The sequence below is a fragment of the Patella vulgata genome, chromosome 4 (assembly GCF_932274485.2).
Source record: "Patella vulgata chromosome 4, xgPatVulg1.2, whole genome shotgun sequence".
Classification (NCBI taxonomy): Eukaryota; Metazoa; Mollusca; class Gastropoda; family Patellidae; genus Patella; species Patella vulgata.
This window is the reverse complement of record NC_065882.2, coordinates 57451827-57470436: the sequence shown is the minus strand read 5'-3', so window position 1 is coordinate 57470436 and position 18610 is coordinate 57451827. Positions and strand designations below refer to the sequence as shown.

General features: G+C 35.3%; 1 protein-coding gene across 1 annotated transcript; it reads left to right on the top strand.

Moving 5' to 3' along the window:
- The first annotated feature begins 5225 nt into the window (after positions 1-5225).
- On the top strand, positions 5226-18435 carry LOC130012400 (protein draper-like). The gene is made up of 9 exons (XM_056100243.1): positions 5226-5329; positions 10188-10307; positions 11756-11944; positions 13915-14106; positions 14387-14521; positions 14776-14922; positions 16496-16642; positions 18199-18345; positions 18428-18435. Exons 1-9 carry the CDS (start codon positions 5272-5274, stop codon positions 18433-18435), a joined length of 1143 nt encoding a protein of 380 aa, XP_055956218.1. The 5' UTR covers positions 5226-5271.
- The last annotated feature ends 175 nt before the right edge of the window (positions 18436-18610 follow it).

Genomic DNA, 18610 nt, shown 5'->3' with positions numbered 1-18610 from the left:
GCATTTCAATTCCACATATCTCTGTTAAATGCTAAACGGAATACACCATTATTAGACTGGTATTTCTGTTACAGATTCACAATAATGTAGTTTGTAAGTGATTTCTAGTACTTAAAATGGCACATCGGGACTTTAAATATTTTGCTGTGTGCTTATAGCATTAGCTCTACACGATATCACTCTCCTACTTACCAGAAGACTGCCAAGCATCAGATGAGTCTAGTGATATACTTTGACATTGTGAAAATGGGTATACCAAAATTTACCATAACGATGGCCCTTTTTACACCTCCTCATCACGCCTTCAACACGGCAACCGGTTTATGTAGAGGTTACACCCATTCATAACAATGAGGTTGTGTAAGAAATGAAATGAAATGGGTTTTTAAGTCCTGGCCTAATGAAGACGGACCCAACAATCTTATAGAAAAGAGAATCCATTAACACATAATAAGACTTACAATCATTTTATTATGCGCAGATCAAATATTATAGCATCAAGCGGTTGTCATGCATGATACGCCCACGTTTTGAAGATGGACAGAGACCAAGTTTAAAACACTATTTTTCGTACAATCAGGGGCCATAATCCAGGAATAAACGGTCCGATATACACGGAAATATCGAAAGGAGCCGAGATCTGTGGGATATAAACATATATTTTAGGTTTCATCACAATCAGATAAAAATTATGACTTGTATTACATGCTTTTACACTTTTTGCGTTCAGTGAACGGCCATTTGGTGGGGCAGTTTTGGTCCGATTTTCACGAAATTCCAACTCAATCGTAATTAGGATGTCACTGTGATATCTTTGAAAGGTTTTTAAAATTGGATGAAAATTATGACCATCCAGGGTTCACAGGCTAAACACAACTAGTGCTCACAATCTAGGAAGTTACGGACTGATATGCGCCAATATCGAAAGGAAACGAGATCTATGGGTTATAAACATACATTTAAGTTTCATCAAAATCTGATAAAAATTGTGACATGTTTTGTACAATCAAGGGACATAATCCACAAAGTTACGGTCCGATACTTGCCAATTTCGACAGGAACCGATGTCTTTGGGGGATAAACCTATATTTAAAGTTTTGTCGAAGTTGGATAAAAATTTGACCTGCAGAGTATCCACATACAAAATGTGAACAGACCCACGGTGATGACAATATAAATCCACATGAAAATGTTGGCGTATTAAAACTTGTGGAGTAGTCACAAAGGCCATTGTCCCGGGAATAAACCCGACAATAAACTGTATTCGACTTTATGAGGTAATGAATTTACAAGAGGTATACTGCTTGGCGGTTAGGGGTATAATTATCCACCCATCATGACCGAAACAGGTGTCTAGTCTAAAACGTTTGGTGTTTAATAATTGTGCTTAGAATTAATCAATGGTGATTTTGGAGAGATGTATAAAAAAGGTAACATAAGGAAAAAATATCCAAATAAAAGTTCTGTCCCGCTGGCCAATTGATGCTCGATATTGTCCTTTATTTATACACATTGGAGATTAATCGAAGTTGTGCTGCTGGTGACACTCGGCTTATACGTATTGTTTAATGGTCGAGAGCGAGACATTAAGTAATTTACTGAAACGGCACGAGGGCCACGAGGCCCGAGTGTTGTTTTAATATATTACGCAATATCTTAAGCTCGAGAACATTAAACAACTTAAAATACAAACACTCCACATGTGCTTTTACAATGAAATACGTCACGCGAGTCCAATATTTCACTAGTATAAATGTACGATCGGCAAGTTGACCGTACGATTATTTGAAATAATGGTACGCCAACATCAAAGGGTGACGTCATATCTATATTTTAAATGTTTATATCTCACACAAAGAATGCAATCATGATCCTTAACCACCAACTTGTATTTCTAACGAGCAATGATATTGTAATACCATTCCTAATAACTCAATAGCTCATATCCATTTCAGCAACACTGATGGGATATTCCATTATAGCTTTAGCGGGTGTAGTGCACAGGACAGGGTGAGCTTATTAAAAAATCACCTTTCTTAAACTCATTTTCATAGTTCTCTACAATTGTTTACTTATATCTGGTCTCCATGTTTGTCTTGTTGGCATTCATTTTTCTATACGCGGTTATGCGCGGGTATTAAACGACTAAAATATTATACTGGCTTTGTGTTACATATATAGGACCCTTTCTATATAGTCTGAGTATACATACACGTCACTAGTTCGTTATTTTTGTATAGAACTATTTGATTTTCTTAAAATTGTAAGAGATGCAGTTTACTCTCTATTCAAATTTATTGAGTAAAATAGGTTACATCAATTTTTATAAATACAGATGTGAATAAGTACCTGTGCAGTCCCTAAGAAACGTCTCTAAAACCTAGCAAGTAGATCAAAGGTACACAATGAAAGCACGTTTTGTATACACGATACATGTTACAATTTAAACTGTTTTACTAAAAGGTCTATGAGAGAGAAAAATGTACACATATTATAATACATTGTGTCTGTATCTAAGGCCTGATCAGAAATCAGTCAAGTAAAACAATTTGAAAGTGTTACACAGCGCGTTGTATACACAAGAAACTCATTTGTCTAAACAATGTTAAATGTTGATTTGAATTCATTTACAAAAACCTTAATTGTGAAGAATATGTAAAGATTACCTACGTTAAATTGTGTATTAACATAATAAAGATATGACAAATAATGTACTAATTGTGAATTTAATCACATGAACTCGCATAGATATGAAATGGTAGCTAGCCAAAACATGTTTGTTGGGGGGGGGGCAAGGACTTCTGGGGCGCCGATGGGGCTTCTGGGGGCTCTGATGTACCTACACTTGATAGTCCACGGCGATTTTGTCCAGCCCCCCCCCCCACACCACACACACACACACACCCACACACACCGCTAGCTACGGGCCTGAGAGTGCTATAAGTATAGGATATTAATCTACCCGAGTGTTCTCTATCATATACATCCGAGGGAGAGAAGTTTTATACCCGACAAATAATACGTCATACTTTTAATCACTCTTAAATTAAATGGAATCTTCCATCAAAAGTCAACAATGATTGGATAATTGCTCCATAGTTTCCGCCAAATAACGAAAATTACCGAATTAATCACGTGAATGCATTGTTTATACTGTCGCCATTTTGGAGTAAATATAAGTTCAATTGAATTGAAAGCAAAAACAAAATGGATAGTAATACGTTATCAGACGAATAATCAATTCTTTTTAGCCAATAGATTGACGATGGAATAGATGTGAATGCAAATTCCGATGAGGATCTACTAGTTGCTAGTCAAAGGCTGAAGAAAATTTGCATCAAAAGGCAATCTTTTCCGATAATTCTAACAGTGAACCGTGAAGGTTTTTGGTATGTTCAGAGAAGGATTTGACGGACTGTGTTAAGTGGACTGTGCCAAAAAATACTTTACAAAGGAACTCTTGAGCCATAAATACTTTCAAGTCTTGGAGTGTGGAGAAATAATCGAAATGTGAACGAAAAGAAAATTCTGAAAGCTAAGTGCGCCGTCTATTTCGCTGCCGAATGCTACAAACTTTAGCATAAAAAAAATTAATTGTAAAAAGAATAAAAAATTATTTCTGTGTTCTTTGTATTATTTCGATCATCAACGTCATCAGTGGTTGATATGAACCGACAGCCAAACTACTATTACTAACTTATTATAAGCAATGAGAGTAAAGTCATGCTCAGTTCCCCAACAGTAGTGTCGCCAACGCGCCTTGGTTGTGCCTGCATATCGACTTTTATGATAAATTTTATGGGCCGATCATACTGATATGGCCACGTTGGTCGTTGGCTTCGTATTGCGTCCAATGGAAAGGGCGCCTACGGACCTGAGAGTGCTATAATCTCTAGTACCGACAGCTAAACTAGCTTATTATAAGCAATGACTGATCAGTAAGCTCATGCAACAGTAGTGTCGCCAATGCGCCTTGGTTGCGCCTGGATATCGACTCTCTTGATAAACTTCGGTAATTGATAATCCCATCTAGCCAACTATCGATGTACCGGTGTCCGAAATACTACAAAACACACATAATCACCGTGTGTTCAACACTCGCAGGCGAATGTGGACAGGTCAATGCTACGTACAAGCAGCTTCCATAGGCCAATGTGATTCGACTGCTCTAAATCTAATTTTTGGTTGTTTAATGAGGTTTGGGCCATTACATTGGGAATGCAATTATTACATTAACATTACTTTTTAAATGTAGGCCTAATCATTACAATTACAGTCTGATATTTAGCAATGCAATGCATTACTATTGCCCATTACATTAAAAGTAATGAATACATAAATACACGTAAGACCCTTTTACAGACATTAAAAAGTTAACCTTATTTTTCTGAAATCGCGCTCGATCTTGAATTTGTATTAACAAAGTTGTCGGTATAAATTGTTTGGTTTTTTTTTTTGCTATTCAATATCACATTAAAGCAAATGCAAATTTTCAAGTGAGGGAATTGTGACAAAAAACTTTTGTTGTATACATTAACTTTTTGGTTTTGACAAATGTATTGAAGCTTGTACTAGCTGGAAATATTGATATGTCATAACATGTAACTGAACAGTAATTTAAATGTAATTGATGATTATATGATTTTTGGAATATAATTAATTACATTTCCATTACTCATTACTTTTGAAATCTTCCATTACTCATTACTTTTGAAATCTTCAAACACTCATTACATAGCCATTACTGCAAAAATGTAATGATTACATTCAATTACCATTGTCCATTACCCAGGCCTTTAACCCCAAAATCTATCAAATAGGACAATTTAGCGTGATTCTATTGCACAAAGAGATAGTTTGTACCCTTAAAGAGTGGCCATCTAGAAAATGGCCGTCATCTTGCATTTTCGAATGGCGAATGGTTTTGTTTTTTGGGGTTTTTTTTGGTTTTTTGTTGGGTTTTTTTTCTAAAGATTGTATGCCCATGTGAAAGATTTCCTTAATAGTATGCAATTATCTTTCTCGGCTAAGAGAATTTCATTTTAAAAATATTTAATAAATATATGTGAGAAGAAATTACAGTGTATTTCCCTGTGCGTATTATGAAATGATGGTATTACCTTTAAAATATAAATAGACTTTCATCCTGTTGGAAAAAAAGTAGTATACAATACTTAAATCAACCCTTTAATATCATTTAGCCTACTTTACTACTGGGCAAATACTATCAATTTACTTCCTTGTTGAACACAAAGTATTATTTACCTAAAGATGGCTACGACGTTAAGTACTCTTGGAATAGGTCTAATGTTGATTTCAACAATATATTGTAAGTTATTTTATCTATATAAATTCATAGACTGCAATTTATAAAGCGATCAAAACAAATATAAATTGGCCAGGATTTATCACACAGCCTCGTTCTTCAAATCTGGATTACTTCCACATTTCTCCGCGAAATGCAAAATGGGCAATTTGAACGATTTGATTAACCAACAAAAGGATCCTCTTTGATAACCCTGTTTTTAGAATTGAAACAGAAATCTATAAAAATTGTGGGAAAAAAAGCAACATGAAAATGCCAAATTGTACATTTTGTAAACACTAAAAGAATTTTAAAACTTCTTTTATATTTAGTTGTTGGTAACAAATATTATAAATAGATTATAATAATCATGTTGGGCCCTGTGCATCATTGGCATAAAACAAAGGGTATTGTGACCTTCACCCTTATAACATTATTGAATATATTTCAGATACCTATGTCAATATTTTGTTAAATCAGTAATGTCGTACATTCACAAAGTAATTCGTATGTTAGTAGACAATCGGGTATTAGCCATTAAATTACATTTATTGTGTGGCATGTTGTTTATTACACACAGTCCTTTCACTCTTTAGATCAAAGGTTATGTCGAGATAAGATCTTTCACGGTTGATATGTATGGCGTTTGTGCACGCCTATATGATCCTTTGTGTGGTTATAATTCACTTAATTCAATAGTATCACTAATCTTAACATTGGTGTAGTATGCTTTATTTGCATAGGGTCCGGGTATTTTTTTCGTTTTAGATTACAGCCTCCCCCCAGCCCCCATCCTTTGAAACTGACAAAGTCTGAAAAATCTATAAGGTCGGAAATACAAAAACTGCAAACTAAATAGTTAAAGATAGATACAGTTCAGTTGGTAGTTGATAAAAATATCGTTACCCCAAGTCCAGATAGAAATTAAGAGCACAATAGTTCCACAGCCTATAAGTTGAAATCACTAAATTCTAATATACTTCCGTTTCTCTCTTTTAAATTGTGAGGGTGGCGTCACACTATCAAAACAGCTGTATTTGGATTAAAGACCTATACCTATTCCAACTTTAACGTAAACGTTCCAATTATCAAACGTTGAATCCTCCGGATACCTTCATTTCCAGAATTGCACTCCCTATTCCGAAAACCTTGATAGAATAACTGCTTTTAACTGAATATTTTTCATATTTGATGTGAAGCGTTAGTGTCACATGTGAGGCCGAAACAGACCGATATTCAGGGTTCTGCGAGCTTTCATTCACGAGTTACCCCACCCCATATATTCCCTATCCCTTACCGAAAAACTTCTGAACGCGATAGAGTCTATAGCCTTTAACGGATTGTTTTTTTTTTTATCAAATTTGGTGTGAAACCTTGGGGTCATGAGTAATCGAAATCTATATTCCATTTCTCTATAAATTGTGACAAGTGTCGTGTAAGAACAGTGTATATCTACTTTTACACTTGGGTATTGTTTCTCGTGGTGTACAGCACACTGTGTTATTTGATTAAATTTTATTGGCTGTGCTGTCTTTACAGTCATTGTCTATCTAATCTCCTAAAATTCGTTTATGTCGCATGGTCTCATGCTTGTACATTATGAAATAAAATACATCAATTTGTGTTCATGTTGTATTCCATTAATAACAAAATAATGTGAAGACATAGGGGGAGCAAAAAGGGCATACATATTTCACCCGATTAGATTTCATTACAAACTTCGAGAAGTATCCATGTCCCAACTGGTAGGGCCTACTGGCTCAGTTTACTTTCAAGATCAGTTATCCTTTTATCAACCATCGCGTGCTTTAAGATCAGTCGAGCAACTACAGCTAGCAGTGCCATCAAAATCAAGAACCAAATATGGAGATCGTGCTTTTCTGCGACGTGGTGTAGTTCTGTGGAACAGACTTCCCATAGACATCAAAAGATCCGAAACATTGAGCACTTTTAAATCACAGCTAAAGACATCAATCTTCAAGCAAATATATGACTAGCGCTCTTGATCAGTTTACTGGAAAGAATTGCGCTCTACAAATTCATAATTTATTATTATTATTATTATTATTATTATAAAGCATTAGAATATAAAGATGCAATGATGGTTGACAGACGTTCAAAATAATGTCCAGTCAAAATTCTCATGTTATTGTACAAACTTTCATCGAAAGATTTTCTTTCTTGGTTTTCTCACTACCCGAAACTAAACAGATTTCAAAGGAAAATAACATAGGTTGGTTTCAAAAAAAGCTTACATTCACACGGTTAATAGTTTGGGTATTAACAACTCTAACTGCGAAAAGATGAACTAGATGTCAATTTATAAAACAACTCTAACTCACATCAGTTCTATATTCTATTCATGCCATTCAGCCCTGCAATACAACCTTCCATTTGTTTACAAATAACTTTTTTGCTAGGAAAATGAGTGCGTTACCTAATGAGCCGTGACCTTGTAATAGTCCGGGAGCTAGGTGGGTTTTCTTCAACATGGAAGGTGCGGAAGGTTTGGGATGCTAGTGGTGTATGGCTGGGTTAGGAGACCCCAGAAACCCAATTCTTAAGTTGTGCCAGTGTTGGGTGTGGTAGGATTAGCAACCCAAATTACCCCAAAAAATTAGTTTATTGAACATGGAAGGTGCAAGTTCCACTTCAGTGTCATTTGATAGAGGCATGTGTCCTGAATTAGGAAATATTACTCAAGAATGGGATTTGTGGTAGAAAGGCCACTTAAGAAAAGGTCAAAGGTCATCAATTAGCAATTTTTCGATTTTACTCTGAACTATTTTTACGTTATCTCATGATCTATTCCAGGTATGTTACACAAAACTACATGTTTTATACTGCTAGGAGCACAAATATGAGATATAAATTAATGAAGTTTTAGAAATAAGTATGAATAATGCTGGTTTGCACCGAATGACCCCTAATTAGAAACTTAATTAACACGAAAGATGCGACATTGGAACAAGGATTAAAATGTAGGGAATGATCATAGGATTCACAAAAACAAACTTAAGAGTTAATATTTTGGTGGTAAATGAACTTAAGAATAGCAGACCAATGCCCATAAAAAAAATCAGTGACAAACAGTAAAATACGACTCGAATGCTAAGTGTACTCGTGATTTCTGATAGTAACAGTGATATATTAATTTCTACCCACTGCCTTCATTTTAGTACTCATTTAAAATATAGATCTATATCATTTTATTGCAGACACCAATCAAGACCCAATCAACCAGAACCTGACTTAGGATAGGCAACTGTTTTCATCAGACGAAGGAATGCCGAAAGCCAGGGTCTGGTTACACCCTAAGGACGACCGAGTTTGAATTTCGTGAAAATCGGCCCAAAATTGACAGACAAAATGGCCGCCCTTCGTTCTCAAATAGCGTAAAAATATGGTATATCAAGGTTGTGGATCCTATGGAGGTCACAATTTTTATCCGATTTTGTTGAAACTTGAAATGTAAGTTTATAACACAAAGATCTTGGTTCTTTTCGATATTTGCCTATATCGAATTGTAATTTCCTGAATTATGGCCCCTGATTGTAGGAAAAATTACTTTTTTTTAGCTTGTTCTCTATCCATCTCTCGAAAAATACCTCTGATAATGACTTCGACATTGCTTCCTCTGATGAAGACAGTTGCCTCTCCTAAGTTAGGTTCTGGTTGATTGGGTCTTGATGTCTGCAATGACATGAAATAGATCTATGTTTTAAATGACTATTAAAATGAAGGAAGTGGGTAGAAATTAATATATCACTGTTACTATCAGAAATCACGAGTACACTTAGCATTCTGGTCGTATTTTACTGTTTGTCACTTATCGTTTATGGGCATTGGTCTGCTGTTCTTAAGTTCATTTACTACCAAAATATTCATTCTTAAGTTTGTGTTTGTGAATCCCATGATCATTCCCTACATTTTACTCCTGGTTCCAATGTAGCACCTTTCATGTTAATTAAGTTTCTAATTAGGAGTCATTCGGTGCAAACCAGCATTATTCTCTTCTTAAGTACACTGACCACCAGACATATCATTTTCTAGTTGATATATAATAATGATTTCTGAAATCATTACGTCTAAATTTGACTTGGTTTCACATTCGCACCTTTCATGTTGATTGAGATTATAGCATACTTATATCTAAAACTTCATTATTTTTATATTTGAGACTATGTCATACTTATAGATATAATTCCATTAATTTTATCTTTATATCTAATACATTTGCTCCATAAAACATGTCCATGTAGTTTTGTGTAACATACCTGGAATAGATCACGCGATAACGGGAAAAAAATTCTGAGTAAAACCGAAAAATTATAAATTGGTGACCTTTGGCCTCTTCTTAAGTGACCTTTCCACCAAAAATCTCATTCTTAAGTTATATTTTCTAATTCAGGCCACATTCCTCTATCAAATGCCACTGAAGTGGAACTTGCACCTTCTATGTTGAATAAACCAGTTTTGGGGGGTACTATGGGTGACTCCACCTACCACACCCACCACTGGTGCAACTTAAGAATTGGGTTTCTGGGATCTCCTAACCAAGCCGTACACCACTAGCATCCCAACCCTTCCGCACCTTCCATGTTGAAAAAAACCCACTTAGCCCCCGGACTATAATGGCGTGTTACGATTTTCAGAGATACGTCTTCGCAGGAAACGTATCTCTTATGTTCAGAATGAGTTTAATATTTAAGTGTAATATTGTCTGCAGGTACACAGCTTGGTTATAACAACAGTTTAACATGTAACTTTTATATTATTTAGATAGGAAGTTCGATTATAACAACAGTTTTACAAGTAACTGTTGTACGTAGTACGTTTGGTTACACAACAGTTTAACACGTAACTGTTATTATATTTGTAGGTAGTACGTTTGGTTATAACAACAGTTTAACCTGTAACTGTGAAGAAAGTTGTCAAGATTCTGGTATATGTAGTACTGGAGGATGTAAACAAGGATGGTCTGGTCCTACTTGTCAAAAAGGTTTGTATATTTGCTATTATATAACTACAAACAATATCATATGCATACGGAATAGGTTAGCATTAGTAAAAAGGTCATGTGGACATTGATAGAGATATATTTAAGCGGGATAATCGCGTCTAAAGCCTAGATCCATTTTGATATTGGCCACTCGTTTACTCAGGTTCTCCCATTTTGGTGGCGGCAAACAGTGTCTACGGTCTGTCTACTTTGACTCAACCGCGTAGCCTCGACAGTTGCAGGTACTACTGCGGTTATATCACGGTCTTTGTAAAGGTTTGACTACAGTTTCACCACGGTTTGACAAGGTTTGGCTACAGTATCACCACGGTTTGTCAAGCCAATACTTGACAATAGCATCACCACGAGTTGCCAAGGTTTGGCTACAGTATCACCATTATTTGTCAAGGCAAGGTTTGACTACAGCACCACCACAGTTTGTCATGGTTTGGCTATATCACTGTCTGCCACCATGACCCTTTGCTTGTAAAGATTCGATTACGTGTGTCACCGCGGTTTTTTAAGGCTTGGCTACAGCATCACCACAGTTTGTCAAGGCAAGGTTTGGCAACAGCATCACCACGGTTTGTCAAGGTTTGATTACGGTTTGTCACCCTTCGCCAAGGAGACACTACGGGCTTCCACGGTTTCTCCACGGGTCGTCACGTAATTTAGTACATGTATGAGTTACCGTTGTCCTATCTTGATAAACTATGGTCTCTGTCATGACAGCCTCACAGTGACTGACGACAGTGCAACGGTTATCCGCGGATGGCCCTAGTTCCCCCCAATTTTATTACGGTCCTGCCTCCGGTCACAACGATTTAAACGGATTTGCTCACCGTAGCAGCATTGGGGTCAAATACCGAGAAGGTGTTACTAGCGCTTTATTTATAATATAACTGAAACATGATTGCCTCTTATTGGGGAGCCACGGTGGCTAGGTTGTTAAGACGCTGGCTGGCTAGCCTGGAGGTCGGGTGTTCGAGAAAGTTCATCGGAATTTTCCGACGTGGTTTCCCCTTGTCAGTGGTGCAGAACGGAGGGCCTGGCAAGGACAGTTGTCTAGTCCTTCGGATGAGACGAAAAACCGAGGTCTGGTGTATATATTGGAATGCACGTAAAAGATCCCCTGACAGATTGAATAGGCGATAGTGCCGATGCCCGGGCAAAATTTCCCTCATAGCACACTGTATGGCGTATGCCTGTCTTCATTAGCCCAGTATAGGAGCAGAACAGTAGGACGTTAAACCCTATTTAATCATCATCATCCTCTTACTGACCAGCTACAAGCAAACTATAAACGTCATTATATTGTTAGGGTTGTTTTTTTTGAAATTATCATAAAAGATTTATTGTCATGAATATGTTGGATTGTTGTGTCCTGACTTATTAGTTTTTAATGTCATGAAGAACCTTAAATGTATTTGCTAACTATATACTTTCAGAAAATGTAGCTCTCCATAAACCAGCTAACCAGAGTTCTTATTATAAATCATACTGGCCATCTTCACGAGGTGTTGATGGGGATATAAATACGTTTATTGATATGATGGCATCTAAACAAGGTTGGTGGCTGGTTGATTTACTACAAAATTATCCAATAACAGATATCACTTTATATCACAGAAACAAATGTAAGTATACATTTGTTATAATTATATATATAATAACATGGATAGATAAATCTGTGTAAGTATACATTCTGTTATAATATAAAATTTACATAAATGAATCCGTGTAAGCAAACATTCTGTTATAATTATATATAAAATATATAATTATATAGTTATGATTCAGTTATAACTATATATGTAATGAATTAAATAAATAAATCCGGTTAGTCCTTCATGTTATTGATATTATCAATATAAAATATATATATATATTATATATATATTGAAACAAATGTTTCAATGCATAGTGAAACCTCAGTTGCGCCCAGAAAATCCTAAACGGTTGGTTAAAGACCATATAAACATACGGGAATTTAACAAAATGTCAAATTAGTCCGTTAAATGCAGTATAACGCCATATAGACATATAATGACACACTATGAAAACCGGTACATTTATGTAATAAAACATTGAAACTGTTGGCTCTATTCCCGTAATTGGGCTTATCGGAACATGACACTGAATAGTCTTTAGTACATAAAAAGATACACCTGAAATAACAATGACGAAATATGAACTGTTTAGGATTTATTATTACGCCATGTCTTTTTATGGATGTAAGCTTGCTATTGTAAACCGCACTGAAAATATTAGCATGATAGTTCATGAACACGGTTCCTTTTGGGACGAGAGAAAATTACTTATAGAGCTTTAAATGATCATTCCCAGGAAGACGTGGCGTCATACACGGTCTATATTGCGCACAGTTATATTATTGCAGGGGCTCTGTTAATAAGCTTGTGGAACAACGATCTTTTGCCAATGCCATGGATACTGGGTGCTGTATGTGTTATAACAGCCGCTAAACGAGTGAAGAAAAAAGATTTGGAAAGATACTCAAGATCCCAGAAGTTTCTTGAGACAAACTATCAAATATTTAGAACTCTGTATGTCGGAACGAAATAAAATCATTTGCACGGGTGTTTGCATTATACAGCAGCAGTATCAGAAGATACCGTGGAATACAACTCTGCCACTTCATTAGCTGCCCTTACTATGCCGACATCCGCATCTGCAGATGCATATACAGCATTGCAACCTTTTGTTAACTCAAATTCATCACATAAAGCAGCAACCAAGTTTAATGAATGCTGCAGGCCTTTTCTAGACATTCTACGAATGTATAATTGTAAATCTAATGCAAATTATAACGCTGTATAGCCCAGCAAACTGATATTGGTGCTTATTTTAGCAAACGTTTTCTCGGTTAATGAAATGCAACTTAGATTACAGCACGCTTTATTCTATGTAGAGAAAATTGGTAAATGATTCCTTACACATCTACTTTCGTAAGCGACCATTCAACACCCCTGGGCATCAGGCATCTATGAATACCATTTCATGTGAAAGACTGATCCCGGTAACCTAAGGATTGTCAGTTTCATTTGTTTAAGGAAAATGACTTTTCAGTATACAAAACTCTACCATAAACCATCCCTGTGATGTTCGGGTTTAGATCTTCCTTAACAACTTTTTAAGAAAATTGAAAAGCATGTTAATTTTAAATTTTGAATTTAATCCTAATCCTAATAGGCAATACAGTTTAAAAAGAAAAACAAGGTGATGTATTCCATCAACATGGCCATGGAAATAACTTGCGTACGTCTATTCCGAATTTTATGAAGATGTTTAAATCATTTTCGGGAATGATTATACTTATAGAATACATAATGACAATAATAAACAATAAACTTTATTTAATTGTAAATAATTTCTTTATATCTATTTATTTCAACAACGCTTTCACTGTGTTTTTACAAATACTCCCTTTCAATAGCTTGCATGATTATCACTCCATGCATTTTAACAGAAAATGGTCGACATATAGTGTCATATAATTCTATAAGAGATGGCTGCACCAATTCAGAGAACCGGTAAACATAATGTCATCTGTGTTTGTGTTATAATGTGTTTTGTTTTGTTACTTCAGTGTTACACAGGTTAAGAGGGTTTTATGTATATATTATTAATGAAGATTTAGTATCAACTTTATGTTATCATCATACCAATGAAACTTTAACATTTGTATATAAGATACGATGTAATAGCACTGGTCGTTATGTCAATATAACTAGTGATACCAACAAAGCAATTCTAAATTTAAGCGAAGTGGAAATATACGGTAACTATAAATTCTATTTAATAAACTATCTATTTATTAGCTTTAATTAAAGTAACATTCATTGATGATGTTTCTTATAATTCTAAACAACTAAAACTTTGGTACTGAATTGTCGGGTGGGGAGTGTGGTCAATAACACAAAATCATAAACCTAAACCTTTAGATTTCTTGTAATTACATTTAAAATAAACAAAACGCCGAAAGTCTAATTATCTACAATTTATTGACGTGGATATTATATGCCACATTATGGTGTTCTTTATAATTTATTTGGTTTTAGTCTGTTCAGCTGGTACATATGGTGCAAACTGTACGGAATTCTGCCATTGTTCTCAGTACACACGATGTGATGACATCACCGGGTATTGTAAAGATGGATGTTTACCAAGATGGCATGGTAACAGCTGTAATAAAAGTAAGAATAAAACATGTAAATTGTAGAATGGACCGGAGTTTAAAATCTTATAAATATAAAACGAAAACTAAGATGACCTATTAGTATTAGAATACACATAAATTAATATGGATTATTAATTATCCTATAATTGAAGTCATACTGTTTGACACTGTATATATGTCCCATTTCCATTATTTTAAATTGGGTATTAAGGAAAATTTTATTGACTGCCTGAAACCATTTGTGTATATGTCAAATTTCTATACTTAAAGGTTGTTCTGATACAAACAGCTATGGTGATGGGTGTAAATTTGATTGTGATAAGAGAAAATGTAATGGAACATCAGATTGTGATCAGGTGACTGGAACATGTTTATATGGTTGCCAAGACGGATGGGAAAGTCAAGATTGTACAAGAGGTAAACATAATTACATCCAATGTATTCATTAACATACTAATTTCCATGATATTTTTCGTGTAAGAAGTGTTTATGTTGGTGGGCAATATTTTGGATACATTTGACGAAGTCAGTATAATCATAATGTTTCATCTAATTCAAAATAATTACGACCCAGAATCGAATATTTATGTATTAGTTAAAGTAAACAACAACCATTGAACGTTTAGTAATTGTATGGCCTACATATTATGGACATAAAGGCCCACTTTTAAGAATATGCGTTTCATTTGGGACCATCCGGTTGAATATTATTACGAACTTGAGGGATTTAATTTAAAGAGATAAAACGAACTGTGTGTAACTTAACTCCAATTAAATGTATGTATATCCACTCGATAGAAGGGGGTGCGTTTGTTTTAGCCTCGGTTATCCACAATATCTTGAAATATTTTTATACGTCCACATTTCAGTGTTGGGGTGTTTTGTCATCACCCTGTCCCTCGGTCGGCCAACAATTGCCCTGTGAAAGTGATAGGGGCGAAAGACTTCGACAGACTTTTTTTTTTCAAATTTCATTTGAAACATTGGGATCATGAGCTGAGGAATCCTATCGATATTAACCGTTTCACGACTTTAGATTCGAGAGTCACCCCCACATCCCCTCCCTTTGCCGAAAATCATGTAAACACCATAGAGACTACATTTCTTAAAGGATTGTTTTCAAATTTGTTGCGAAGCATTGTGGTCACCAGAGAATATCCAGTTGATATTCATTGTCCCGTGAACTTCTATTCAGCTTCCGTCCCACCCAATGTTCTCGTGTTAAAGACTACAAATCTTAACACATATGATTTTTTAAATAAGTTATGTGTGAATCATTAGTACTGTGAGACGATTAACCCTATTTAAGCATTGGCATTGGAATCAGAAAGGATATATCCTGTTGATTTCCATCAAAGATTATCTATTACAAGAAAATCTTGTAAACTCAATAGATCATATTACATTTTGTCAACATCTAAGAATTCCTTTCGCTCATGCTCAGTCTTAGCGCCATTGTTTACGTTCACCACAATAATCTTAGTTGCAACAACCTGTGAGTTACTTCCTCGATTGGTCGATAAAAAATAATACAAGTATCAATGGCGGATAAATTGACTATGTGTCTTCCCCGGAAATGAACCCAGGGTATAGTGGAGTAGAATTCACATAATTTCATAGTAATATACCGGTATGGAAATACATGCATATCTGGTGATATTAAAAACAACTAATAAATTAATATGTATCTATGGTAGTGCAAATTCATGAAGCCACGACAGTTGCTACTTCAGAAAACTATGGGTGAATTTCAGGAGGAAAGGAAATGGTCTGAGATTAAGCTTGACAAATATTGTTGACGAAATAACTCGTGCAATATATATCTTTGGGGGGGGGGGGCAGACTGTTGTTTGACAGTTCCCTATTCATCCCATAACCCAAAATGGCGACCGAAATAAACACCGAGACATAGGGCATCGTTTGTTTATGCTACATAAGCCACTCCTCGTGGTTCCTCTTGATATTCGATGATTTTGTTGTTGTATTTTAGTGTGTTCACAAGGGAATTATGGTAAAAGCTGTCAAAAACTGTGTTCTGATAGAAACTGTAAATCAAGTGATTCAACTTGTGATCACGTGAATGGAACTTGTGTTGGTGGTTGTAAAGCTGGCTGGACATCACATGATTGTACTCTAGGTAATACAACTTGGATTTTTCTTGTTTGTATCAGAAACTATCATCATTACTTGATTTATTATGATGAAACAACATATTTCATAACTGTAATAATAAGAATTAAACCCTCAATATGAGCATTTGAATTCTCTACTCGTAATGGTTATCAGCAACGTTTTGGTTCTTTGAAGTACGTATTGCAATTATACCAAATGCACCCAAACTTCAGTAATATATTTATAATCCTGTGCAAAAAAAATCACATTCAATAAAAGAAACCAATCCACCTATTGTAGTAATTCGAAGAACCCCGATTTCCATTTCTTTTGGATTCCAGACCCTTTTCGAATCGGCATATTCATTATTTTAGATTGTGAAATTGGTTTTTATGGCAATTGTCAAAATCGAGACGCAGATCCAAGTAGGAAGCGTAATTGTCACTGTCAGTAGTGTTTTTAATTTCGAGCTTATGAAACTAATACTAAAACTTTATTACACCTTTGAATAAAACAAATTCTATAAATCAGGTCTGAAATACACTCTACGTGTGCTACAAGATTTGAAATTACTTTTTGTTGGTGGAAAATGAACATGAATGCAATATTTGATTAATAAAGAGCTTGTCCATGCATCGAGTGTTTAAGTCAAATCATAATAATTATTTGTAATATAGATAGATGGTGCAGCCTGTAGAATTGCATCCTCGGTATCCCCAGTGATATCGTTCCATTCTACTCCACCATACTCAGGGGTCATTAATGGGGTTTCACGAATTCAAACGAACCAATTAAAAAACAGTTTTTTCATACCAGTCTTAGCGCCATTGTTTACGTTCACCACAATAATCTTATAATAACATGTGATTTACTTCCTCGATTGGTCGATAAAAAATAACACAAATATCAATTGCGAATAGATTGACTATGTGTCGTGTCTCACCCGTAAATGAACCCAGGGTATAGTGGAGTAGAATTCACATAATTTCATAGTAATATACCGGTATGGGAATACATGCATATCTGGTGATATAAAAATCAACTAATAAATTAATTTGTATCTATGGTAGTGCAAATTCATGAAGCCACGACGGTTGCTACTTCAGAAAACTATGGGTGAATTTCAGGAGGAAAGGAAATGGTCTGAGATTAAGCTTGACAAATATTGTGTAATATATTTGGGGGGGGGGGGCAGACTGTTGTTTGACAGTTCCCTATCCATCCCATAACCCAAAATGGCGACCGAAATTGGCGAGAAAAATAATCTGTCAATATCTGCAAAAATATGAACATGTGGTGTGTTGTTTCATGAGTTTCTGGATATGCGGAACACGAATATGTCATTTTCAAGCTGATGGACCTAATGTGAAATGCGATGGCATACAATAAGAGTTTCATCTATCATCATGCACTTTATAATACTATATTCCGACGGATGACTCACGTGTCCGAGCCTGAGTATTTAGAGTCCACTCAGATTGTTGTGTAAACACCGAGACATAGGGCATCGTTTGTTTATGCTACATAAGCCACTCCTCGTGGTTCCTCTTGATATTCGATGATTTTGTTGTTGTATTTTAGTGTGTTCACAAGGGAATTATGGTAAAAGCTGTCAAAAACTGTGTTCTGATAGAAACTGTAAATCAAGTGATTCAACTTGTGATCACGTGAATGGAACTTGTGTTGGTGGTTGTAAAGCTGGCTGGACATCACATGATTGTACTCTAGGTAATACAACTTGGATTTTTCTTGTTTGTATCAGAAACTATCATCATTACTTGATTTATTATGATGAAACAACATATTTCAGAACTGTAATAATAAGAATTAAACCCTCAATATGAGCATTTGAATTCTCTACTCGTAATGGTTATCAGCAACGTTTTGGTTCTTTGAAGAAGTACGTATTGCAATTATACCAAATGCACCCAAACTTCAGTTAATATATTTATAATCCTGTGCAAAAAAAATCACATTCAATAAAAGAAACCAA